At 43.7% G+C, this 27,957-nt stretch overlaps 1 protein-coding gene across 11 annotated transcripts in view; it reads left to right on the top strand.

The window, feature by feature from the left end:
- Mast4 (microtubule associated serine/threonine kinase family member 4) overlaps window positions 1-27,957 on the top strand; it is a 593,745-nt gene that overhangs the window by 540,256 nt on the left and 25,532 nt on the right. For all 11 annotated transcript variants that reach the window (XM_057790139.1, XM_057790141.1, XM_057790140.1 and 8 more), the window contains 11 exons: window positions 3,120-3,187; window positions 5,496-5,581; window positions 11,478-11,686; window positions 13,282-13,420; window positions 15,082-15,214; window positions 16,007-16,172; window positions 18,031-18,132; window positions 24,126-24,248; window positions 24,449-24,561; window positions 26,336-26,463; window positions 26,734-26,969. In XM_057790139.1, coding sequence (XP_057646122.1) covers window positions 3,120-3,187; window positions 5,496-5,581; window positions 11,478-11,686; window positions 13,282-13,420; window positions 15,082-15,214; window positions 16,007-16,172; window positions 18,031-18,132; window positions 24,126-24,248; window positions 24,449-24,561; window positions 26,336-26,463; window positions 26,734-26,969 — 1,503 coding nt within the window. The remainder of the gene's footprint in view (window positions 1-3,119; window positions 3,188-5,495; window positions 5,582-11,477; window positions 11,687-13,281; window positions 13,421-15,081; window positions 15,215-16,006; window positions 16,173-18,030; window positions 18,133-24,125; window positions 24,249-24,448; window positions 24,562-26,335; window positions 26,464-26,733; window positions 26,970-27,957) is intronic.

Below are 27,957 nucleotides of genomic sequence, written 5' to 3' on the forward strand. Positions count from 1 at the left end.
GGAAATCAGAAATGTTCTGTAGCAGTTTCTCAAAATATCTAATATTGCTGTCCCCTCCCATCCTTTTCTGGTTCATTGTTACATATTATTATATACAACACTGGTGTTTTGATATGTACAGCACTTAGTCTGCATACCAGCCCAAAGGACTCATAAACAGCCATTGACACCCCATTTCCAAATTGTCTTCCTGGTTCATTAAATTGAATTTGCAGTGTTTAACCTGCCCAATTGTTTGTGATGGAGGTAAATGTTGGCGCAGAGGTTTTTCTTTTCTGTCCGAAGCTAGGGAGCCTTCGGCTTTCTGCCCTGCTCTTTCCTGCTCTCCCTGCTTTGTTTGTTCTTGCGGACGTTGTATCTTTGCTTCTAGGGAAATGATGCATGCATTTCTAGGAGATAATGCCAGATAAATTTATACTGTACTGAAAGCGAACCACAACAGATTCATCACTTACCGAGACTGGTGGCTGCCTTTCTGAAAAGTTCCCTGGGGAGAGATTTTTCTCCCATGGCTTTTAAATTACCATCTTTACCTTTCGGAATCATGAGTCTTCAGAAACGGTTTAAATCAATGAAATAAAAAGGGCAGATGTTTAATGGTATTTAGATGAGTTTTAAAAAATCTCTTCAGGCATTACAAAATGATGGCTTAGCCTCCTGCCTCGAAAGCTGACTCCTGGCTCCATCCCATTACTGCCCACTGCTTACAAATACTATGGATTTCCCAGATAATAGTTATTTAGCCGAAATTCTATTTAAAACAGAACCATCTTTTAATTTTTTTTTCTAAAACAATTGGAGAGCGGAGGCTGCCAGAGCCTGTTAGAGTGGCTCTTCACGCGACATTGCTAAGGCTGCATCAGCCAGTGTCTTGTCAACCGGTGAGTCCTGTGCGGGTTTCTGCCCTGGCAGTAAATGTCACTCTAGGAAGAACTTTGGCACATGAATAATGTGATGTTCTCTTTGATATCTAAGTAGATGTTTTTTTAAAAAAGTAGTGATCTTTGACACGTTTGAGTTGTGTAAATATATCCCTAGGAATTTTTCCTTACTCCAAATAATTTTCATGATTCATTCTGAGAATAGTTTTCCAATATATATTTTAATATTTAAAATGTGATGTCTCCAGGTAATTTGATGACAAACCCTGAGATACTTTTGCTTCCTTTTTTTCTATAACATCAAAACGGACAAAGTAGGACTGTCCTTTGGTACACAGGAGTAAGGTCTAGGCCAGGCTGTGGTCCTCTCTGGGCAAATACATAAGCTACTTTGCGTCTCTATAAAATTAAATAAGTCACAATGGGGGAGGAGCGCCCTTCCATAGATGTGATCTCTGTGTGGGACAGCACAGTGTCTGTGTATCAAATAGAAATTCCTGTAGCTAGCTCTGCTACCCAGTACCAGATCTTGTCTCCTTCCTTGAGAGCCCCTCAAACCAAGTCTGAGTATCTGAGTCATTCCTGTGACACTGAGAAAGCATTTGCTCTCAGCAGAGTTTTACTCAGAAATTTCCCCCATACCTAAAGTGGGGACGTTAGCACCACTGTCCAGCTGTTGCAGGACCCGGAATTTGTACATTTTCACCTACAGGCGGCACTCCAGTGTGGCTTCTCATCTTCTCTCTGTTATGAATAATTGCTGCTTCCAGAAGACATGAAATAAAGGCCCCAAAAGCAATCTTAAATGCTTACAAAACAGCTAAAAAACAAAAAACAAAAAACAAAAAAACAAAAACCCAAAACTATAACATTTTGGTAACACATTCAGTTTTGAAAAATTAAAAATGCTTTTGGAGAAAATTCTTCCATAGTCCTTATTAATAAAACATGTCTTAAAGATAGCGTGAAGATGAACATTGAATAAATTAGGCTATCTCATTTACTTATGTAAACTCAAGGATGCTCTCCAAGCCACGGGCTGAGCAATTAGACATTAGATGCCTTTGTCACTTTTAACTAGACCACCAGGGAAGTACTTAAGCTGGTGTCAAGCTTGGGCATCCAGCCCAGAATTGACTACTCTGAACAATGTAATTAATAAATAACAACCAACATTGAATGAGCACTTAATTCTTATTAGTGAATATGCTAAGAGCATTGCATGCAGTGGCACGCACACTACTCAGAAAAGCTCTTAAGACATAATATTGCTCACATCTTTCAGAAGAACCTGCAGCTAAAAAGTCACTCAGCTAGGAATGGCAGCCCAAGTATGTTCATCCCCATCCCCAGGTATCCACCAGTGTAGTGGCATTTTCATTGCATTTGAAGAAATAAAGCCTGCCTGAAGATCTGACAGGAAAAGAGCCTCCTAGGCAGCCTTACAGACCAGGTTATGATAACACACACCTTTAATCCCAGTAGCCACAATGACAGGCATCTTTCATCCCATAGCCACACTAGTTGCTGTAGAAATCAGATGGTGCATGTCTTTAATCCCAGCCCTAGAGACGATTATAAGACAGGAAGAGACAGCCCTCAGAATGCAGTCTCAGTCTGAGATTCATGGAGGTAGGATCGCCATTTCAGACTGAAGTCCAGGTAGGACCTGTAGCAAAACCACTGTAGCAAAAACAGTGGCTGGCTGTTTTGCTCTGCGGATCTTCAGGTTGAACCCCAATTTCTGACCCGGAGTTCTTATTAATTGTGCTTCACACCACCATTATCACCTCTGATGAACTGTACATTCTTCGTGTCCCTGCAACCAAGAATCATCTCCAAACTGTAGCCAATGCATCTTTGCTGTGTGCTAAAGCCTGGGAAGGCTTGCCTCTCTTGGATTATAGACAAAACTGCCAGCTCACCCAAGGCTTTGCAAGGTAGACTGCACTTGAGCCAGTGGCCGCTGCTCACTGGAGCAGAGGCCCAGTTACCCATGCTCCCAGGTCTGGCTATTCATAAAATTGGAGATCCAGAGAAAGTGTTATGAGAACATACTCAAAATGACAGCTTCCATTCTTGACTTTTGGGCTGTAGTATGTATATTGGTGTAGACACCGAAATGTTCTTTCTCTTTTTAAATAATGAGAACTTCTTCTTTTCTATTTTTGGCTTTGTCTCCTTATACAATTTCAATTTTTTTCTTTTTCCTTTTTTTTTTTTTTTTTTTTTTTTTAGAAATGGCTCAGTTGGGGAATTATGATAGCGGGACAGCGGAAACACCAGAGACAGATGAATCACTGAGTGTAAGTATCTTTCCTGATGAAATGTGAGGCCGGTTCTTCTGTTTCTTAGCATCTGGAGATTTTTGACAGTGTTAATTACTTTATTCCATAAATGTTTATTGTCTGTGGGCAAGGCATGATACATATAATTTTAGTGCCCCACTCCTAAGAAAAGACAGAAATTTACAAAACGACATCATACACACTAAAATAGCAGCTATGAGAATGAATAACATCTGGGAAGAAAAGATGGCCATGAACTATGAGCTAGTAGATCGTTCCATGAATAGATTTCAGATCTGGCCAGTCTCCGAAGATTTCCAAAGGGCATGGTCTTTGAGCTGAAATGGGAAAAGGAATAGGAAGGACATAAAGGTACAGAGGCACACACCCTTCAGATGCAAGGTAGATCTAGGGCTAACAGCTTAGAAGACTCCAGAACTGGAGAGCTTGAAGGAAACTAGTCAGTAGGGCCCTGCTCACATTTATCAGGTTGCTTTTTTTCTTTAGGTTTTTGAGACAGGGTTTCTCTGCAGCTTTAGAGCCTGTCCTAGAACTCACTCCGTAGACCAGGCTGGCCTCGAACTCAGAGGTCTGCCTGTCTCTGCCTTCCAAGTGCTGGAATTAAAGGCAGGCACCACCACCGTCTGGCAGGTTGCCCTCTTTTTAAGGGTGGTGGGAAGCTACTGAGCAATGAAGGAGAGCGTGTGTTTGAGAGAGGAGGGAGTAAACAATAAACAGGGAGATGACTTGGTCAGAGTCATGGCTTGAAAGCAAAAGGGATACAGGGATGCAAGTTAAGAGGCAGCATTGGTGGCACTGGGGAGAGTTCCTGATGACTGGGGACATTCTCCTAAGAAGTGAGCACCCTTAGAGAAGCCAGGATGAAGCCAAGTGGGTAGGAAGGTAGGAGCATGTTCTGTAGTCTGAGGTTTGAGAGCTCAGACTCTAGATCCAGATTGCCTGGATTTGAAAATGAACTACCTCTTACAAAGTGTGCATACTAGTCAGGGGAAGGAGTTCTAATCTGGATAAAAGCTAAATGAAATGTTCCATGTGCAGTGGCCAGGGAAGTGTCCCATAGTTAAGTGCTAATTGACAGTTGCTATGCTAATTTCATTATCATAACTGTTACAGTTAAGATGTGTTGAAACTGCAGTTCCTTTGAAATTTCCAAGAACCATTAAACTGATGATTGTAGTCTGAAGTACTCGGGCTTGGAGGAAGCAAGTGTTTCCAGTGGCAGATCCGAGTGATTTCATCATCAGTGATGGGAAGGAAGAGTTAATGAGATGAGAGGGCCTGTGCAGAGCCATCAAGTGGTCCCCAGCTTGAATTGCTTCCAGAGAGGAAGCCATGGAAGTGGATGAAGTCATGATAAGATTCAGGTCCTATAGCCAGAGGCTAAGAGGAAGTGCAAGAGACTGGCGGCTGTTTGGATTGAGGAGGTCAAGTAGCCCTAAGGCCAGGGACTGGTTCTGTTTGAGTAGAGGTGACAGGGTAAGGGAAGAGCTGAAGTAGAGTAAGAAGGTGAGGAGTTGGTGTGCAGGCCTTACAAAGATGAGCAGAGTGATGGTGGTAGAGATGCCGTCCCGACAGGAGAGACTTGTGCACACCCCAACATCATGGCGTCTTCCAGAATGATGGAGAGGGAATTCTGGACTCTGTGGAGCTAAGCAGCTGCTGAGATGAATGAGGCACAAGAGGCTCAAAGTGACAAGGTTATTCCTGTTATTAAGCTAAACTGTTTAGAGAGCTGTCATTTAGAATGGCAGTATTTAAGACATAGTAAGAGTTCTGGAAAACATGAGTAGGCATTCCACATCTAAGAAACTGTCACCTGCCATCTGTAGAGTGCCACAGAGTGAAAAAGACATGGTCTGGTCAGGATTGGGGAGTCCACTGAATGAAAAAGATACAGTCTGGTCAGGATTGGGGAGTCCACTGAATGAAAAAGATACGGTCTGGTCAGGATTGGAGAGTCCACATTCTCCCCCAGCACAGGTAACAGCCGTCCTGACCTTTTCTGAATGAAAGCAGAGGGAAGGTTTGGCATTTTAGACTTAGTATTATTAAAATGCAGGACCAGGATGAAACTTAAGTTTCTGAAACCTTCTCACGTATTCTTTTGGCATCATGGGCTTGCTTAAATGAAGCTACTAGGGACTCGCTAGGAGCCGCAGCTCAGTTGCTGCTAGGGCAGTGAGATCCTTGGAGCTGGTCCCAGGCCCACTATTGAGAACACCATAGTCTGCAGGTTAAGCACCGCATTATGGTAATTGTCTCCAAATCGGAACTGCATTTTAACTGTTCACATTCTCTTCCCCAGAGCTCAAATACTTCCCTCAGACTTCGAAGGAAACCCCGAGAGAGTGATTTTGAAACAATTAAATTGATCAGCAATGGAGCCTATGGGTGAGTAACCCGAGCAAGGCTCTGTAGCATATTGTAGCGAACCTGAGTACTACATTTGTTTTCTACTTTTACCTTATGCTTGATAGATGCTGTCGGGGACTGGTGTTTTAGAAGGCTACTTCTTCCCCCTTGGGTATATCATGAAGCCAGAGTCACTTCTGAAGACCCAACTAAAGACATAGTTGGTGACCCAGAACTTATTTTAGAAGATCGGAAAGATTTTATAAAGTAGAAGAAAAATATTCTATATTCCTGTTTTTATGACTAAATCTGTGCTTGTTGCTGAAAGGCATTTGGCTCTTGGTTGATATCATACGTGTTATATATTGTGTGAAACATGCCACACACATGTGACTTCATATACTAGCATGTTTATTAAATTGGATAAACCACTAAAACCACAGATAGCATTTGTTCCTTGATTCATTTTTATTCCTGAAGGAAGAGAGGTATGCTCTGGAGTCATTTAAATGTCTTCAAAACACATTCTCACTTTCTAGTGGGCACTAAATTCCTGTCACTTTTCTTTTTTTTTTTCCCAATTCTTAGTATCCCTTTTCATAATGGATTTTCTTTTATCAAAAATTTTGATACAAGGTCTCACGTAATCCAGGCTGACCTTGAATTTACTGTGTAGTTAAGGATGACCTTGAATTTCTAATCCTTCTGTTTCTACCTTCTGAGTTCCAGAATTAGAGGCTTGCATCACTACTGCTTTTCCAACTTTTGTTTTTTTAATTAATTTTTTGGTGTTTTATCTGTTGACATGCTCTTCACACACATGGTACACTTCTGTACCCTGTTACACACTAGTTTTTCAGTATCTGTGTAATGGTGACATCAGAGTTAGTGTTTTCATGTTTTTAAACATTTACTGTTTTTCTATGCTGGGAACAAACCATTGATACCCTCTTGTTGAATTCCTTGATCCATTTCTATAGGCCAGGGGTTCTCAACCCATGATTCATGACCCACTGGGGGTCAAATGACCCTTTTGCAGGGGTCGAAGATCAGATATTCTGTCTATCGGATATTTACATTATGATTCATAATGTTTACCACCACATGAAAAACTATATTAAAGGGTCAAAGCCTAGGAAGGTTGAGCGCCAGTGCAATAGACAGTTTCCTTCCCAGGCTGTAGAGTAAATAGTGACCATAGCAAATTGTGAATAGTAAATTCGGAGTTACCAGTAAGTAGTATAGAAGGGCGATTAACATGGAAACTATGACCTAATCCATTTTAGATTGCCCAAGAATTCTATCTTAATTAAGTATTAATCCCAATTCCATCTGTATATGAAGAGCAATAAATTATCCCTGAGACATTTATTGTCATTTATCCACAGAGGAGCAGATGAGAAAGTGGTTTTTATTGTGCCACAAGGGATGTTATTCCTAACTGGTTTTTCACCTCTAATATTTTCCACACCATTAACTTAGCAAAGAACTTAAATATTTGTGAGCCCTCCCTATGCCTCACTGGCTTTCAGGATTATGTCAGATGGCATGTTTCCTGATGCAACCCATGAATGCTTTTACATGTTATCTTTTTGCAATATTTGCTTCCCTCACAGAAAGTTTTCTAGCATGCAATTTTATATGCCTTTCCTTTGCTTATTGCAGCTTGTTTTGTGTTTGTTTGTTTGTTTTTAATCTTTCTGGAAGAAGCCAGCAGGTTGATCTTGAAGGCACAGGGTTGGAGCACTGTTCAGTTCTTTTTCAGCAGTAAAATGAATTCTGGAGTAAGATGTTCTGAGAAGCAAGACTTTTGTAAATCTTGGGCATGTTTCTTAGCAGTATTTGGAGTTCTAATTGGTTGAGTAAACTCATTTGTAGTGCAATTAAACCACTGTATAGTAGATGAGGTATATCACACTTTGGGGAATGGTCGGGAATATACAAGAAGTTAAACAAGCTGTGAATTAGTAAACACCCAGGATGCAGACCAAGTCATTAATGGGCTCACAAGCTGCCTGTCGGAGTCTCTGCTGATCAGCCAGAACCACTTTCCTCTCTTCTCTTCTCGGATGCAATATCTCATTACATTTCTGACAGATTTCCTTTCTATCTGAATTATTTCTAATTTAAAATTGGAATGGAACTACCCCCTGTCCGTTCAACCAGCCATGATGCTTTCTTCCATCTAGCTGAACAAACAGACCCTTAGATGGGTCGAGGATCCGGGCTCTTCCTCTTGTCTTGGGTATCTGTGTAACAGGGCATCACTATGTACATCAGTGACTCGGAGAAACACAGATAGACTGTGTCCTCCCCAGCTGCTGCTGGCGTTAGGCGCTAACCCTCTCATGATAAAAGCATGGTAAGACACACAGCACTGTGTCTTGTTATGCTTGCTGACCATACGTGTGATCATGCCATAGTACTCTTTGAAGACGGAAGCTAGTAAATCCTCCATTCATCTGGCCTCTATGTCTGTGTTCTCTGCATAAGAGCCTGGTGAGGTTGTTGATATCTGTGGAAGAGCAGAGGCTCTCAGGGCCACAGAGACTCCTGCAGAGTTCTCTCCTCCCAAGTGTCCTTGATTAAAACTTTCTGTTATCCCAGTTGAGGAATAAAGATCTAACTTCTTTCTATTGAACATTGATTGGCCTTCTAAGCCACGACCTCAAATGTCTTTAGAGATTTTTCGTCCCTTTGGATTAGCCCAGGCTGGACTCAAATTTCGCCATGTAGAGCAGACTGGCTTTGAACCCCTGATCCTCTTATTACAGGTGTGTACCACTACACACAGCTAAAAGAATAACGTGGACTCAGTTGTTGAAATGCTTGAAGTTGCAACAGTTCTCCCCGATTTTACTTTTCTTTTTGACCTGGGTACACACCGTTCTCTCACCCTCCCCCCCAGGTCAGAGACATTTACTAGTAAGAGCCATGGGGGCCAGCTGACACACAGCCGTTTGCACATGCTATGATCGCCCTTCCTTTCTACGTCCCCTTGATATTTTCCTGCTTACACTTGTGGATCTGCTGGCTCACATCTGTGCACTGGGCTTTCAGAGTCATGCTTGCTGGGGCAGGTGCTCGCTGGGTTTCAGGGACCTTCTCTCACGCCTTACTTCACTTACCTTACATAGGCAGAGAGACATCTGGCTCCTGGAGGGCAAGGGTCTCCAGCTGCCTTTCCACCATGTCGTTTCCCACTCTCGGGCTTACCTGTGGCGGAAGAAGCAGAATATCCTTGTCCAACCAAGCAGTGCTGGGGGGCAGGAAACAAATCGAGAGCCTTAGCAGACAGTGCAGTGCTGGGTCATTAGGACATTCAGAGTGCATTCAACAGTGTTGGTTGTTCATCAGTTGGTCTCTTTCTCAAGGTCTTGCTCTCTACTGATGAGAGTAGATCTAGAACATTGCCAAATAGCAAAAGATAACAGATGTATGTGGCAGATACAGTTACTACTAAATAAGTTTTAGCATTAATACTCCAAAAGCAAAACAGAAATACAAGAACATAAAATAGAGACCGAGGATATTGCCCCGTGGTAGATTCCTTGCCTGAAATGTTCAAGGCCCCGTGATCAATGACCAGCATAGCAGAAATGATCCACAAGTCCTCACCCACAAGACTTTGAGCAACAGCAAATCTCAAGCCCTCCAGCAGCTTGATCAACACTTGGTGATAGTTTCAGTGTGAAATTCGGAGTACAGGTCTGAGGGTCCTCTGCACTGAACTTAATGTGAAATAGTGAAGGAAAAGCTGGAAGGCAAGTTACGGTTTAGGTGACTTGGAAGATGAGGTGAGCTGTTATAAAAAGGGATCATTCTTGTGTTACTATTTCAAGTTCTTGATTTGATTTAAAAATAGATTCCTCATTTCAGAAATCTATTTCAATAGCGAATGTTCACCAGTGTTTATCATATTTGGGGGGTGGCCAAGTCATTTTCTGTACTCCTCTGTGACTGTCTCCATATTCTGTCGCCATCATGATTAGACACCACTTTCAATATCTGGACTTTTTATTTTAGCCCAACCAGTGATTTTAAGAGGGAGATTACGGTAGAAGCTTTTCATCACATGTAGAGCTATGTACTAGCCGGCTCATTAATTTAAAAGTTGCTAATAATAGGGAATTTTTAGAAAACGTGTATGGTAAACATTTAAGTTTAACCTGCACGTGTATATTGTCTTTAGGTTTTTGAGGTCTTTGAAGACAGTTGATATGAGCCATATTTAGAGCACATGGGTTCTGCTTCCCAGCTTTGAAGGTGAAGCTGAGATTTAGGGTAATCTGAGTGTCGACCTCTGAATGTCTTGTCAGCTTTTCGAAAGTTCACTCCCACTGAAACCAATAGGAATTTTATTGAGTCATCTGCATCTTTTGAAACCTTCTAAACACTTATTAGTGACACAGAGCCTCTGGTTGTCATGGTTACACTTCATCGGCTACTTAGTTACTAGCTACTTTTCTCTTTACTGCCACCAAAGACATGAGGAAAGCACCTAAAGGAGGAAGGATTTGTTCCTGTTCCTTAGAGGCTCAGTCCCGCATGGCAGGGGAGGTATGGGTGACTGAACTCCTTCCATATTGGCAGCAGTTTGCCGCACACATGTTACCTCTTGCATAAACCAGGAAGCAGACACCACCTCCGATTCATCCAATCACCCTCTTTTCCTCAAGGCTCCACGATCTCCCCACACACCACCACCTTCTGGGGACCAGATGGTCAAACACTAATCTGTGAGGATTTTAACATGCAAATCATAACTATTAGTTTAACTGTTTATCTGTATTAGCTAATCTTTTTAATGGAGTCTTATGGAGCCCAGATTGGCCTCAGATTTGCTGACCAAGGATAACTGTGAAGGTCTAATCTTCAGACTTCTTCCCATGTGCTTGAAGTAATGTTGATATCAAGTCTAAACAACAGAACAGGAGAAGGAATAAACACAAGCTATAGGAGCCCAGCATCCAGGCACCCCAGAGAAGACCCCTAACTTAGCTTTTACCAAATATCCAGCTGGCCGACTCTCATGTGGTTTTGCTTTATGGTGAGAACCAAAGTAGCAGGAGGCTCAGTGGGTCATTTTGAGGAGGGTCACGAAGAGACCTTCCTTTGTATCATCCCAGGCCTTAGGGGCTTCTCTGTCTTTCTAGAGATGTCTGGACCAGGCCATAGCAAAGACCAAGTGTGGCCTAGTCTGTTCATTTTATACTGTAAAGGGCTTCATAGCTTGGCCAGGAGGGACATACGCTCCCTGACTGTCCCTCCCCTGTCATGTTGGGAGATGCATTTGCTGCTCGAGTTCATAGAGGGTGTGCATGAGGAGTCTGCAGTGAGGGAAGAATGCTGCTCTTGGTTGCAGAACAATCTCAAATATCCTCACACACACTTCTCATTTATCTGGAGATTCCATGGGAAGTAATTACTCTCAATTGGAGACCAGCGTCTCTAAGAAGCTGTGGTCCTCTTTGCAGATCCCAAGGGTATCATTTAGAAAATTACTGCTTTAGTCAGTCCAGAAAACGTGCCTAACATATGTCTAATGCTAGAAAGGGTGTTGCTCGTGATCTGTGTGTAATTTTGTTAATTCTTTCCAGTTCTGATTTATATATCGGATTTTGTTTTGTTTGTGGAAAAACTGAAAACATCAGCTAAGCTCTTGAGAGATAACTCACTCTGGGGACTGTCTGCCCCCTTTTGGAGCAGCAAAGGCAAATTTGATGCTTTATGTATGATCTTTATTAAAGGAATTTTTTTTTTTAGAAAGTCAATCTAACCAAAGGACTTTGGCCTAGAATAGGATGTTTCCAAGTCACCAGCTCAGCTGTGGCAACTTAGCTTGAGCTGTTATAAACCCCGAAGGCGTGGGGCTTGTGGGGCTTGTGTATCCCATGAGCATCCTTACCTTCTGTCTTCCTGTACTCTATTTCAGGGCGGTATACTTTGTTCGGCATAAAGAATCCCGGCAGAGGTTTGCCATGAAGAAGATCAATAAACAGAACCTCATCCTTCGAAACCAGATCCAGCAGGCCTTTGTGGAACGTGACATCCTCACTTTCGCGGAGAACCCCTTCGTGGTCAGCATGTATTGCTCCTTTGAAACAAGACGCCACCTGTGCATGGTCATGGAGTATGTAGAAGGTACATGGCTCTCGCACGCACACAGCACAGGGCCTACACCCAGGTGTCCTTGTCGCTGAAGCTGCCCTTGTACCACATAACAGCTATCCCCACCTAGGAACTGAAACCAGCCATGAGATGGCTGAATTCCCAGGCATTATCTTCTGGTAATTGCTCATAAAATGCCTGTGACTATAACAAAGGGGAAATTAGTGTTATTTGGGAAAAGGTTGTTTTCTTTTTTAATAGCTTTTAATCCTAACTGCCTCCCTGCAATTGGTCATTAAAGTTGGAATATAGGTGATGGACTTTTTCTTCCTACTTCCTTTTATCACACATCATAAAACATGTTCATCGTAATTAGTCTTCTTAAAAAGTGCATCTCAAATACATCCCTTTTAGCCTATGGTAGGAAATTAAAAATCCAGCCAGTATTCCCAGTCTTCACATTTCCCCCGTCTTTTGTCTTTTTAAACAGACAATCGTCTTCGTAGCCAAGCAGGTCTCAAACTTTATAATTTTTCTGCCTCAGTCTCTTGAGTGCTAGGGTTACTGGCATGTCCGAACTACCATCCCCAGCCTCCTCAACAGTTTGTGGTGTGCATTTTAAATGTTCAAAGTAATCTCTCTCTCTCTCCATTAAATTTCTGAGACTTTCCATCCACTCTCATCATTGTTCACATAATGTTAGTAAATAGGTCAGCAGAGGCACGAATGCTCCTCTGTGTGATTTAAGCTCTGATCTGTATTTGGAGGAATGCCCTCACTGTAAATCTCTAAGAAATAGTAGAGATTTTTACTTAAACCTTTCCTGTCTTGCAGCTAAGGGGATTGACAGCCAAGAAAGGGACTGAGTACTAGACAGAGCCCGAACAGTTTGCCTGAGTTCCATCCATTGTTCTTCCTACCACACCAGCAGCTTGCTTCTGAACTGTTGTGGTTGTTGCTAAAGTGACTATCACATCTGATATGTGTGAGGCCGTGTCCTCATTCCTTGTCACAGAAAGAGTCTCAAATAAATAATCTTATCAAGCAGTGGTTCTCAACCTTCCTCATGCTGCAACCCTTTAATACAGCTCCTCATGTTGTGGTGACCCCCCATCATAAAATTATTTTATTGCCCACTTCATAACTATAATCTTGCTACTGTTAGAAATCATTTACACTAGCTGATACGTAACCTCTGTGAAAGGGTTGTTTGACTCCCAAAGGGGTTGCGGTCCACAGGTTGACAGCCTCTGCTATAAAAGGGTGACGTGTCTAACCTGACATTGCACTGAAGTAAGCAAGACCACCAAACTCATTTGCCTAAGAGCTCTCAGCTGCTCAGAGCCAAGAGGCGTCCACCCTGCCATCTAATTCTAGCATCTGTGTTTTACACCGGTACATTGAAAATTAGTACTATCATCACGAATGCTGCTAGAGGTTATCAGAACACAGTTCACTACAGAGTCAGACTGCTTTCTTTACTCCGCAGCTTCCTGAGAAACATGACGCCTTCACAAAGCCTCCTCTTAGGAAGGCGATCCTTCTGCTTTGAAGTTCCGTAGTCTACAGCGCTAGTCTTCATTAATCCTGCTTGCTGTTCTTACTGTGTTATGTCTTGTGTTTTCCAGGGGGAGACTGTGCAACCTTAATGAAAAACATGGGTCCTCTCCCAGTTGATATGGCCAGGATGTACTTTGCTGAGACGGTCTTGGCCTTGGAGTACCTGCATAATTATGGAATTGTGCACAGGGATTTGAAGCCGGACAAGTATGTGCACTGATAAAACAAATGTCTTCTTTTACATAATACTGAACAGTTTCTTCTGCCTGAAGTGTTTTAAGGCTATTTGCATGTTTCAAAAAATTCTCTTTAATATAAAAAATGAGTTATTTTCATAGTAACTTAATGGTAATTTTTATACAATCTTTGAAAGAGACTACAGTGTTTACCATGAGAACTTATGAGAAACATGGAAAATGACTCCAAAGCTAGAATTTCCTTTTTATCATATAATCTTTGAACAGTGACGTAGAATAGTGCTGTCTTCTGGAGTGTTTGGTATTTGGCATCATACTTAGGTGAGCCTTACATTTGCCATGGCCATATTCGTGTTATGATATTCTATTCCGCTCATACTTTGTTAGTTTGGAGTTCATTGTAGACTCTGATTGGAGATGTGGGTAGATTTTCCCAAGCTGTTCATCTTGGCATCATGTATGGAATATTCCATGCTTTCTGTACTGATGAGAGGTGCTGCTAAGTGTGTGATGAACTAAGTTCATGCTCATCAGAAAGCTTGGAAAACCAGGGAAGGGGAAGAACAATTTTATATACAACTGCTAGAATCTTGGCATAATTCCTTTTAGTAGCTTTTGTTTATCTGTTTTTGTTTGTTTGAGATAGGGTCTTTCTATATAGCCATGAGTTTCCTAGAACTCACTATGTGGACCAGGCTGTCCCCATACTCACAGAGATGCACCTGCCTCTGCCTCCTAAGTGCTAGGATTAAAGGCGTGCGCCACCACCGCCCGGCCCTCTTTCTAGGAGCTCCTTAAAAATCCTCTATTACTTTTACTTTTTAATTGCGATAATGGTATTTTTTCACTTACAGTGAAATCTTTTAATATATTCAAATATAAATTCTTTGCATGAACCCAAGCTTTGTAAGTTGAAGTTCAAATCAAAGCTGGAAGTTGAAATATGAAAAACTATGGTTTTTTTGTCCAGGTTTTTGTTTTTAATCTGTATCTCCTTTTAGTCATGAATGGATTACTTGCCTAAATTCCTGGTCTCTGCTGTAGGATTGTGGATTATTTCTTCTCTGTTTTCTTATTCTGAAAATGGAAAGAGACGGCTGGAAAGGTTGTTCGGTGGCCAAGAGTACGGATATTACAGAGAACCTGTGTTTGGTTCCCAGCACCCTTATTAGGTGCACGCTCCTCCACCTCTATCCTTATGGGCTCCAATGCCCTCTTTTGGACTCCATGGGCAATCTCATTCACATGTACACGACCACCCCCTCTCCCCCATACACACACGTATACACATAACTTTAAAAATAAAGCAAATCTGACATCAGGCACAATCAGGGTGGTACAGCCATAGACCGAAATAAATATGAAAATGGAAAGGAACCAGCGTTTCATGCTTAAGGTTTTAGAGTCTCTAAGTGTTGCAAAAATGCTGATATTGTATGTGATTGCTCCAACACGTAGAGCGGAACCTTAGCTCTGGCCCTGAATTATGTTCAGAATCATGCCCAGCTCTCAAAGGCCGGTACACTACAGCGCTGCCCGGTGCCCTCTCTTACCAGGCTTCATTTTGCAATATGGTTGATGTATTAGAAACTAAAGGGGGAAAAGGGGGATCTAAAACCACAGCATTTGCTTTAAAGTGATTGTCGTGCTCTCTGTCCTCCTGTTCCCCAGCCTGCTGGTCACCTCCATGGGGCACATAAAGCTGACCGATTTCGGCTTATCTAAAGTGGGGCTGATGAGCATGACCACCAATCTCTATGAAGGTCACATTGAGAAGGATGCCCGAGAGTTCCTAGACAAACAGGTAAGCTTGGCGGCGGCTCTGTCTGTGGAGAGAGATATAAAGCTCACAGCAGCCAGTGAATTCAGAATCCACCTGCATAGGCTCTCTCCACATTAGTGCTGGTGTTTGGATGTCTGTATAAGCCTCGCATTTAATAAAGTGCAAACTGTTCCCATCTGTCTCCCCGGGCCTCTCTGAACTGTCCGCTCCCCCTACATTCCTCCCCTAGCATTAAGGTCTATTAGCAAGATGAACGGTCTAATTGCGCACGAGTGAGAGGGTGAGAGAGACAAATGGAAAACTGTTTTTGTAAGGGATTCAGGAGTCTCAATAGAGTACTCATGAAGCTCATGATGCATTGCGCAATCTCGGCTGCTAAAATCCGAGCTATGGCCCATTTCTTTTTAAGCATGCCTCATTACCATGTGCCCACAATCTGTTCATTGTGAAGTTACTTAAGGTAAACCCATCTCAATTGCCATGCCTTTTTGATAGAACCACAGCGAGCATCAGTTCGGTTAATAATTGAGCTACCTTTAATACTGACAGATTAAATATGCACTATTATATTTCAATGTAAATAAAACAGTTCTTAGTATTGTATAAAGCTATGCACAGGTTAGGTTTGCAGTTTGAAACTAAGCATCATAAATAGGGTTTTTGTCATTATAATGTCTGTTCTTGAGGTCACTGTCCATGTGTTTCCTTGTAGGTAAGCAGGTGTATTTGAGGCAGAATAATTGTTTAGTCATCTTGTTCATTTCAATTCATGTCTAATACTCCAATTATTCTAATACTGCAATTTCACTTTAGGTCTGTGGTACACCTGAATACATTGCCCCCGAGGTGATTCTGAGACAGGGCTATGGGAAGCCTGTGGACTGGTGGGCCATGGGCATTATCCTCTATGAATTTCTGGTTGGATGTGTGCCTTTCTTTGGGGACACTCCAGAAGAGCTATTTGGACAAGTCATCAGTGGTAAATATCAAGACTTATCTTTACGTCACTACTGGGAAACAGCTACTTAATGTCAATCTGTTGTGTGTCACTAAAATGTTAACCTTTATCAAACATTGGAGCCAACAAATTAAAAGAACTCGCTTATCAAAACACACAACTGACTCTCGCGTTCCCAAGAGAGTGATGTGTGTTGAAATTGATCTGAGGAAGTTTTGTTAACATGGAATTTGGAAATGGGCTAGTGGTGTGTCCAACTTCCAATTGTCTACTACTTTATCCAAAAGCAATTGGTATGGGATTTACAAATGCTTTCATTGTTAGCTGCTCTTCATTTTCATAATAGGAAAGTTGCACCAGGGAAGAAAAGGTTAATGTGGTCAACATTTACATAAATGGGAAAAATGGCTAATGGCGCAATGAAGAAATTAGCAAACATGTAATAAACCCTAAAACAAATGTCTACCAAATAATAAATAATGAGAATGGGAAGGCAGGAAATTGAATCTGCAGATTGTTAATGCTTTCGTTGGTCGTTGTGATGTGTAATGTTATTTCTATAGCAGCTGTTCATCTTTCATTTAAAATTCAATAACCTTTAGATCTTGACCTGCACACTGACCCTAACTATTGTCATGCCGCATGTGGCACACCTAAATGATAATAGGGGCCATTGCTCCCCTTCCGACTGATTTTATAAATTCCCTCAATGCACAGACAACCTTTCAGGTAGAGAAGTCTTTTCTGTTATCTCTGATATCCCCATCAGCAGCCACCTCTGCTCCACCCTGCACTGCACTTATGACAGGCAGCAGTGGAAACCGGGGTAAATTCATTTTGCTCATGAAAAGTCCTTAATCGTACTATTAGTTTCTGACATGGGCTTTGCAAGCCAGGCATATTTGTAAACTTTAACAGAGTAGATTTGTTGAATTGCCTGCAGCCTGAAAGCCCTTTCTACAGACAGTATCGGAGCTGTTTATGGATTTATAACTAGGCCGTTTTCTGACAGACCAAGGCCTGAGTGGCAAGGGGAATCAACTGTTTAATTAACACAAGCAGCAAACGCTGGCTTTGTTCTTGATGCCTTACGGCTCTGATGCATATTCATGTTTTATTTTCCAAATCAGATTTAAACTGCAGCCGAGGAAGCTAGAGGCAGGCGCACACAAAAATAACTCATGTTTTTATTGCATCTCCATACGCACGAGCACGCATACCTATCTCCAGGCAAACTCTTTTAGAACAAGAATGTAGTCTAATATATCTGACAGACTTTAAATACTCCCTTTACTATGATTTCCCTGGGTTTTTCTCTTCTTCAGCCTTAACATATGGACTTTACCTTTGTCTCTAGAAATAATTATTTTCTGCACAGTCACCTTTTCCTCCGTGGAGCTAAAAACCTGGGTGGCCGGGACCAAATTCTCATTTTAGGCTATTGAGAAAATCTTACAGTTGGATGGTCCCCAGTGGGTAAGCCCTTGACACGGAGCTGGTCAGTTTCTGTTTTATTAAATCTTCCTAATAAGCAGAAGAAGTGACTTGTTAGGGGACATTTCTGTCACTGGAAATAAGTGAATGATGGTTTTGTCAAGGAATAAAGTAGATGATAGGTTCTAGTTGTTGAAGTAATCTAATCTTCCTTAACATTGGGGAAAAAAAAAAACAGTGCTGTTTGTACCTTGTAAAATAATATTGTCCGAACTTGGCTATGTAGAAGTCAACTGAAGATCTTAAAATGTAGGTTTGGGTTCAGTGTGTCCAGGATGGTGCCCAGGAGTCTGCATGTCTGACAGTCCTCCTGGGGATGTCCGGGCTGGGGGAACTAGACCACCCTTTGAGCGATAAAGCTATAGACAACTTTTCTTCCTTCCAGATGAAATCAACTGGCCTGAAAAGGATGAGGCCCCTCCTCCAGATGCCCAGGATCTGATTACATTGCTTCTCAGGCAGAATCCGCTGGAGAGGCTGGGAACAGGTTAGAGAGCATGTGTGTTGCTTTTGCCAATATACAAGAAATAATGTTCTCTGGAGCAATCTGACGCTTTTGCTAATGTTTTCTGTGTAGGCAACATCTGTTAGTTGATGTAGGACATAGCTGCAGCACATTAGAGCAATATTATTTGGTGTGTGTGTGTGTGTGTGTGATTTAGAACAGCATATACACTAGGATAGGTAGCTAGTCTTTGTTTTTGTGTTTTGCAAAGCTGAAACTCCTAATTTGCTTCAGTAAATGCATCACCAGGGCATGTACCAATCTCCCAAAATTGGGAATGGAAAATCAGATGTGTAGTGCTCTTTTTGGTTATGTTTTTTAACATACGTTTCACGAGGATTGGACCCAGCAGGCTTCTATCCACAGCCTTTGAAATAGGTTATCAGTTCTCCAGCTGATGGCTAGAAATGAGGGCCTGGGGCTGAGTCATGCTGTCCTATCGTGGTGCTCAGCACCATGACCCAAGAAAGGGAATTAAACCATTGCCTTTGAAGATAGACAAGATAGCCCATTTGTTTCTTGCTGATATCCACCCCCAGCTTTACAGCCGGCAGTTATGTGCTTCCTTCCACCACCAGCCCGCATTTCCCTCACCCTGATATTCTGGATAGACACACTTTAGACATACCGTGTCTGCCTATCTTAGTAAGACAAAAATGTTAAATGTAAATGCACATACTCTACATAGTAACCAGTAGTTTTATCAGTGAAAATTGTTAGTTTGATGGGGTCACTCTATTCTGAAGTCTCATTATAGTCTGACGTTTCATTCTATTCCATTGTAGTAGAAATATCAAGAAAGGCTGAAGCCATTATTTCTTCCCCCCGTGTTTCCCATAACAACCATTTGTTGTGATTGCAAATATTTCCAGAATTCTCCACGTTAAACCACAGATTCTTCTCCTGGATCTGTTCTTGTTTACATATGGACTGCTGAAGGCCAGGCCCACTGGCACAAGCCTATAATGACAGCTATTAGGAATTTGGGATGTGGTTGCAGAAGGATCAGGAGATCATGATCTTCCTTGGCTACATAGTGCATTCAGGGCCAGCCTGGGCTACTTGACATCCTGTTTCATTAAAAAAACAAAAACAAACTTACTACTTACTATATTACATTAGAGCTTTAATGATAATACGTTAAATCAGGGATCAGAAATATGGCCAGTTCCCTGTTGTATAAATAAGGTTTTTAGTGCAGAAGCACAATGTCTTTTCATGAGACTTATCATCTGTGGCTGCTTTCATGTTACAGCAGCAGAGGTAGGCTGTCATGACAAACTCTGTAGCCCACACAGACTAACAGTGGACTCTTAAGCATTTCCACAGGAATTTTGCAGACCCCTTGTTAGCAAATCCAGGAAGGCTTAGATCTGGACTGGCCTGGGAAATAACCATCAAACTGAGCCACCCGCTGGAGTTTCGTGATCCCTACTGCCTTTTTCAGAGAATGCGAGTGCTTTACCTTGGAAGGGCATTGAAGACCTAGGTTAAGGGCACAGACTGGGGTAGCATCCAAATCTTGGCTGTGTGGCCAAGAGTCGGTTTCCTTTACCCATGCTCCCTCAGAGAATCACTGTGAGATATAAGAAGTCACCCAGGAGCGATTTCTAGAACCATGTGTGGCGCTTCCAGCACAGTGTTCTACCTGCCCCCTGTTGAGTCCCATACCTTCTGGGTAAAGGCCATGGCATGGCGGTGGTGCGACTACCTTGGAGCCCGCTGTAATCCTCGAAACAAGTTTATTTCTTCCCATCTTATCTCCTTTTCCACTTGTCCGACCTGTCAGACAGACTAATTATTTCTCTCCTTCTGTGACCTGCCTTCAGAGAGATCTGTGTGCGTTATGGTTCAGGAGATAAGAGCAGCTGTCAAAAAAAAAAAGAAAAAATCATGTCAAGACTGTGGAGAGGGCAGATTCTTAAGGGAAGGTGTTGACTCGGTTTTGCCAAATATGAGAACCAGCGGCATCTCAAGATTGCCCTGGGATAGCACAAATATCTGTTCAGATTCCCTATTCAGCTGGCCCAGAAGGACTTCTCTGCATTGACCGAAAAGTGCATTTAAATGGGGGGGTACACCCCTCCAAAGAAAGTTCAAAAGTCCCCTTCCTTTCCTGCAGTCCCCAAGGGCCAGTTTGGAGGTTTTCCACTTGATAGTCTGCCCTGTCCCCTCTCTAAGGATACGAGGATCTTTGGTTAGGCTTGACTTACGATAGGCCAGAGACTGTGGTCAGCAGGGTCCCTTTGTACGTATCATATGCTGCAAGTTAGCTCTCTGCACATTTTCTCATTGACAGCCACTGTCAGTCTCTGACAGTTTGAAGAGCAAATTCCCTAGGAGAAACCCAAGAGAGACATTTAAAGGTCCTACTCAAGCTCTTAGAACATCCAGGAAGTGATTTCCAAACCGGCAGGGCTGACGTGATAGGTCCCAGTCAGGCCTCAAGATTAGCGCTGTGGATCCTGCAGGCCTGCCATGCTGCTTCCAATGTCAGTATCTTGTGTTCAGCGAATATTTAGCAGGCAAAATAATGCACTGTGAAAATGTGTGAAGGCACATTTGCCTGAGACACCGGAGAGGCTGAGGGAGGAAATAAAAGGCTGTAAAGAGCATAATGAATGTTTAAGAAGCTTCCAGAAAATAAGAGAAACTCAAGGGAGTGCAGGGGTGCCAGGCTAGAATTTGCAATGCGGGACCTTGTGCTTTGCTGGCAGCTGGATATACTCTTGAACTTGGAGAGATGAGTGGCAGCCTGTCTCGCTGGCTGGCCTTAGAGCTGTTCAGATGTGACCCCAACTGTATATCAGCTGTGAGTGCTTAGGGGTGTCTCTTTCTTGTCATCAGCCTCAGTTTTCTAGTGTAAAATGGGCACATTGAACATCTCAGGATTTTTGTAGGGACAAAATGCAATGATGTTTGTGTGGGGACCCAGTAGGTGGAACTAGCTGGATGCCAAGGGACCAGGACAGTTCCTCCCCTTCATTCCCTCCTCCTCACACGCATGGACCATCTGCACATAGTTCCCGATACCCATTGCTTAGGCAGCAGTTTAGCCCTGAAATCATCTCCCTGTTTTTTTCTTTTTTAATCTTTTCTTCTTCGTCCCTCCACGAAGACATGAGAAACAGAGCCTGCTGCTAACTGCCCCTCCCAGGTTAAGACAGAAAGGTCGTGTGAGGAAATTGTGAGCTTCATCCTCATGGCTGGGACTCATTGGGGGAAGACCAGCTTGTCATTGTCTGCAGGAAGGAATCAGAATTCTCAACAGCTTGAGTTTCATAGATGGGTAGATAGGAGAGGACGGGAGCAGTATCATCTAGAAGTGCCATGCAAGTCGTTGACCTTGTAAAAATTGCTTCTCTGAGTGTAAATAGCCCAGAATTTCAGAGCAGTGTCATTGACGGGGTCCCATGAGCGGCAGCTGCATTGATAGTTATGGTAATGGAGCCATGGCTGGGCTAAGCATTCCGAGATTCCTGTCATGGCCTCTCATTGGGGGCTTGATACTGGATCTCAGTGTCATAACCCTGGAGAGGTCGTGGGATGGGGAAATGTGCAATCCCGCTTGGCATTTGTGTTTTGCTCCTCCAAATACAAAGAGCACCAGAAGGAAATGACCCTGATAGGTGTTTAAGAGGACATTTATTGGGAGCTAAAAGAGAAGCAAGGGGAACAGTGGGCTGGAATGGGATGGGGGGGTACCATAGAACAGACTTGCCAACTGGCTCAGCTATCCAGCCTAGGCAACAGCGGATCCATTTCAAACTCATGCAGGAGAAAGAGTCAAGCAAGGGACCCTTGTGTAGAGGTGAGACCGCTACTGCATCTGGGCCTGCATACTTTCAGGCAGACCGAGGTGCAGCCTTCTTATTCTTCTCGTCTGGAGGAGCTAAGCCTAACATACTCTGTTGCCTTTCTTGAGTTTCCCCAACTAAAACTGGAGCCCATAATGCCAGCCCTATCTAGGGCGATTTTCCCTTTATTAAGTAGAGGAGACACAGTATCTACAACACTGAATACTGTCAGGGCAGGATGCCACCTAAGGGATTCTTACAGGAGCTCAGTGCTTAGATGGTTGTGGAATCCTCGCGTGCATTGCGGCAAAGCATTTCAGGATAAGATAGCATGAAGCTAAACTGGGGTTCACTAAGGAAAAAACAGCCCCCCCAAGGTAGAATCGGGGCACAGGCATTAAGAAAAAGACACAAGTGTCCTAACAGTAGCTGTGTGATTTTGTGGCTCAGCAAGTTACAGGCTCAAAGGCTGTAATTTATAACCAGATTCAAAGATTAAGGAAAGATCTGAAGCTATGAGCTGCTTTGCTTACTTTTCTAGAAGAATTACCTTTTATGAATGAAATTACAGGGTGGCTTATTAGAGGCTTATTTGGGCTTATGGATGAGAGAGGGGCACAATAAGGCTCAAATCATAGGGTGCGAGTATTTAAGGCATGTATTTTGGCCTTAAGCATGATTTGCTCGCTGCTGTAATACTTTATTTTTTCTTTTTTGAGCTATATCTAGTAAAGGAAGTATTCCTCTTTGCAGAGAGTCTTTATCAGAAATTTGGATTTTGTCAGTCATGTGGCAATCCTTGACCCTCAGCCAGTACAAAACATAAACCAGATACTCCTCCTTTCTCATGCCCCCTTCATGTTCCTTGTCTTTCTATCTACTTTAGTACTTGGCACAGAATTGGCCCACAGATTCTAACTGGGAAGCCACCAGTGCCGTGGTTTCTCAGTTTGGAACTGAGCGTGGAGCTGAGAAAAGAACCTGCTCAGAATCTTGGCAGCATCTCATCCTTGTGCTTTGTGAAAAACAGCCAGTTGTCCCCTCTTGGCATGGCTTGCCTCACTTTTTTCTTTCCCCTCCATGCCAGTGTTTTCAGAACACCTGGAACTGTGCACAGAGCTATGTCTCTGGACCACAGACAGCATCCCTGCCCCAGCCAAGATCCCCAGCCCAGCTTCTGTCTCCCTTGCCTTTCCCATTCTGCCCCTTTTGCACCCATAGGAGACAGGATGAAAGGCATGGGGTGACAATCACAGAAAGAAGCATCTACATCCCTGCCCCCCAAAAGAAAGCTTGACAGAGAGGCCAATAGGATGGACCTCTGTGATGTTCTGTTGAGAGCGTTCTTCCTGGTGCTTTTCCAGGCTCCTGTCTTTATTCTCTCTCCCATCTATAGTGTGTGCTGGGGTAGGGTACGGCCCTACTCTGACCATGTGACCTCCTCTCTTTTAATGGGATGCTGACATACATTTTTTTGATGAGCCTTGCCATTCAAAGCCACTGTTTAAAATCATCAAATAAATAAAAAACCCCTCACCAAACTATGCTACTACAATTACCTGGCAAACAGAAGTCTCAACGTTAGCCATCATCACTGATTCTGTGAGCTGAATTATAAATTTGTCTAACCAGTTTGTCAATTCCTTACTTAAGGATCTAAACCACAGAATCTGATTCCTACCTATGTTAATGAGCAATCTAATAAAACTGAAAGGTAACCATTATATAATATTTAGGAAAAATTCATCATTATTAACCTTCCCTCCAGAAAAAAAAAATCTTGCTGTAAGCACATTTTTGCAGCTTGTTAGGATTTTCTGGGTTTGTAACGAGCCGTTCTGCTTTGGGCCAACATGCATCCATGTCCCCAGGTTCAGTATAATGTGATTTTAAGTGGCCATGTCATTAACCTATGAAAAATGGAAGAAGTCGTAGAAAAACTAACAGAGAAAAGCTGCGCTATAGCAGCCGCTGTTAGCAAAATCAGATTTCCTGCTGATAAATTACAGGAATATTTTTTTCAAGTTTTGGTTGTAGAAGGGGGTGGGAGTATGGATTCCATGGCTTCCTTATTTCTCTGCTAATAAATATTTTACATGTTTTGTAAGACATGGGGCTTCCTGTTGCTGGGTGGATGGCGCAGCCTCTCATGTCTGCCTCGCTCTGCTCCCCCTCCAGGTGGTGCCTATGAAGTCAAGCAGCACCGCTTCTTCCGCTCCTTGGACTGGAACAGTTTGCTGAGACAGAAGGCGGAATTTATTCCCCAGCTGGAGTCTGAGGACGACACAAGTTATTTTGATAGTATGTGCATTACCTGACATCCCTTGGCCTTTACTCGATTTAAAAACATTTCATCTCCAGCCTTGCGTTTTCGATCTCACACCCACAAATTCTAGAAAGCGCAGCCCTGCTGTGCTCCAGATAGTCAGAGTGAAGTTGTCTCTGCTTAAAAACGGAAACTCTCTGAGTAACCCAGACTGTCCCGAAACCTTCCTCCGCAGCTCGGTCAGAGAAGTACCATCACATGGAGACGGAGGAGGAGGATGACACCAACGATGAGGACTTCACCGTGGAGATCCGGCAGTTCTCCTCCTGTTCGCACAGGTTTTCAAAAGTAAGTGAGGCGCGGCAGGAATCTGGGAAGATCTCAGTAGCTGCCACTGAGCTCAGCTGGGCCAGCCTGTGGAAGCATCTGCCCTTTGTGGGGGGTGAGGTCTCTGGCACTTAGACCTCCCGGTCAGCTGGGGAGGATGGTCTTATGTTCTTGAGGATCAGGGGTTTCTACCGTGTAGACATAACTGGAAATTAAGGTCTGACTTTGGGATTTTCTTGCTATTGTCTGCTTTGTTTTAAGGCAAAGACTGGAGAAGATTGCCATCTTTTCATGATGGCTGTCATCTGGTGAACTTGCTTGCCTGCCCTAAGGTCTAGTTAGGAGCTAGGCTGTGAAGGCCACAGCCCATGTCTTTGTCATGTAAGAACACAGGCTTCGTGGTGCAGAGAGCTCTCCATGTGACACAGAGCACAACACAGGAATAGTGCTTGGCTCTTGACATGAGCCAGGGCACCTGGAGGCAGCTGACTATGGGATGAGAAAGTATTTTGATCAGTAATTAATAAAGATTATGAGCTATCTGGAAAAAGGCAATAGGAAGCCACTCTAGAGTTTAGGAAATCGTAGACGATAATAAAATTGATTCTTAGGAAAGATGCCCTTCTATAAATTCAGGTAAGATTTAGAAATAAACAAAACTGATGTTTTAAGATAGGGAGGGAACAGAAATAATGGAAATATGCCCAGAGGGCACGCTGCCTCCCTTCTGCTGTTGTGGTTGCCATGGCACCTTGCATGATTGTTATTTAGGAATTCTATAGCAGTTCGTGATTTTAAAGTGCTCTGTACATTTTCCTAAGTGATTACCCAGAATGCATCTACAAACCAGCAGGGGCTACCCCTCTCTGTTTATAGGAACGACATAGGGGTGGGGATTTCCTCGGAGACTCGTGGCGAGTGTGTCCCGAAGCAAGTTTAACTACCATTCCGTGGGTGCTTAGGTGCTTACAGCGTAACCCATCCCCTAGCCGCTGAGAACCCACCTTAAGTAGTTTCTTTACCTTGAAAGGTATTTTATTTTTCCCTGTGCCCGTTCCTTAACCTAATCCTTTTCAAACTCTGTAGATAGTGGTCTGCCCCAAGCCCGTTGCCTGAGAACAGTGAATAGCAGGAGGGTCACACCTGGGGGCACTCACCATGCTGGGCTCTCCAAACTCCCGCTTTTCTCCTGTAAGAGAGTGGAGATTAAAAATGGGCTAAAAGAGACTGCCTAAACTCTAGCCTCCCACACCAGCACCTACCTACCTGCCTGCCTTAGAGGCTAAGCAGGTGCGCCTGGTGGTAACCTTCCTCCATCCACAGAGCCCACCCACTCCAGGTACTGAAGCAGATCGTCACTGACTCTTCTAGTCACACTCAATTTCAGCTTGTGTTTCTCCTCTCTGCTCCAGACTGGCAGGCATCAGACACTTTCTGTCTGTATGATTTTTCTCTCGCTGGTTGCTGTTTTGAGCATGAAAGCAACCTGAGGTCCTCATGGATCCCGAAGCCCAGAAACCCAAGTCCATCTACTATTTCTCCTCGTGGACAGAGTCCGTGAGATGTGGTGAAAGTGGCGTGTCAGTTTAGCTCTGCACTCAAAAAGCATACGTAGCCATACCTCGAGCCTTCCCTCTCGTGACATGCGCACAGCGTTGCCAGGGTTTCCCCACACGTTCCCCCAGTTCACACTTTAATTGTATACTCAGGTCTTTCTCTTCCTCCTGAGACTTGGGCTCTTTCTGTCAAGCTCCTTTTAGCTGTTGCTCGTAAGCAATGGTCATTTGCCTCCCAGGTTTTCAGCAGTATAGACCGAATAACTCCGAATTCAGGAGAGGACAAAGACGACACCGAGGACAAAACCAAAAGCACAACACTGCCGTCCACGGAGACGCTCAGCTGGAGCTCCGAGTACTCGGAAGTGTACGTGAGATTCCTCCCAGGGGCCCACATAAGCCGTGGCTGCTAACGCAGTGCATCCTAGACCCCACCTCAAGAGTCCCCAGTACAGGAGATCTCAGACTGCTGCTGAGAATGTGTATTCCTCCCATGTCCCCTGCTTGAGCTGACACTGGGTACCATATCGCCAGAACCATTGTCCTAAACATACTAGGCTTTACCTGGTTTCTTCAAGCCTTTGCTCTTCATGGCTTCCTGGGGCGTTCATGTGACTTGTTCTTGTTTTGAATTAAGGCAACAGTTATCGACGTCCAACTCTTCGGATACAGAAAGCAACAGATGCAAGCTCAGTTCTGGCCTGCTTCCCAAGCTGGCTATCTCAACAGAGGGAGAGCAAGATGAAGCTGTCCCTTGCTCTGGAGACCCCAGAGAGGAGCAGGAAAAGCCAGTCCTCCCTCCCGAGGAGGGCACGCAGGAGGAGCCCGAGGTCACCACTCCAGCCAGCACCATCAGCAGTTCCACACTGTCAGGTAAGTGATAGCAGCGCCCACTCTGCTCGGGCACCGTACCTACTGGGAAGTGACTGTCAGCACGCTGAGTCTCAGGCTTCACCCAACCAGACCATCGGGATGAGTGTCTCTCCCCTTATAGACTTCTCCTGTGGCACCGCTTCTTTAGGGACAAGCTCCTAAGAACTTAGGTCGGCTGTCTCAGCTGCATGCTCAGTGCCAGGCCATACAGCATGCGGACTTGACTTCAGCTGGACCTCGGGGACACTTAGACCGCCAGCCTCAGTGCAGTCCTCTGGTGGCAGGCAGAACCCTCCCGTTCTGGAGCATGTCCATGGCTGCTGATGCAAAGGCGCAGCTTGCTGAACTGCATCCGGCTTAGAATGAGGTGCAAGGTTACACAGACCAACCATCACAGTGTCCTTTGAAAATAGCTCCAGTCATCTCTGAGAAGAAGCATGAAGCTAGCTTTCTCTCCAGCCCTGAGCTAGATTCTGTTAGTGGGTCATGTTTTACCAGACACACCTCATTGTCCCAGTCCCTGGTCACTAACGTCACACTGACTGTGGAGTTCACAGGACACCAGTGGGGAGTGAGAAACCCCCCTGCTGTCAGATTGCCTCTAAACCACCACCTCTGCATGTAGTTGACCCTTCTCGGTCTCTGGCAAATGGAGTCCCACATTCCTGAAGCTTCTGTCTTGCCGGATTGAAGTCCAGCATGTGGGCTTCTCTTGTGTCTGTCCCTTTGTGTGAAATAAGCTTCCTAACGACAGGACCATTGTCTTCATCAGTGTTTAAAGTCCTTAATACCCTTAACCAGGGAGGTGCTTTCCTTGGAGGACCGGACTTCCACTTCCTCCCCCAGAATATGCCATTTAGGTGCCTTTATGACATCATTTGGTTTATAAAGGCTGATCTTTCTGCAAAGTAGGGTCGATTAATGTTTTTTTTTTTTTTAAAAAAAAGCAAAAGATGGCTCTGACTTATAATTGCTGCAATGAATGTTT

Source organism: Chionomys nivalis, chromosome 15 (assembly GCF_950005125.1).
Source record: "Chionomys nivalis chromosome 15, mChiNiv1.1, whole genome shotgun sequence".
NCBI lineage: Eukaryota > Metazoa > Chordata > Mammalia > Rodentia > Cricetidae > Chionomys > Chionomys nivalis.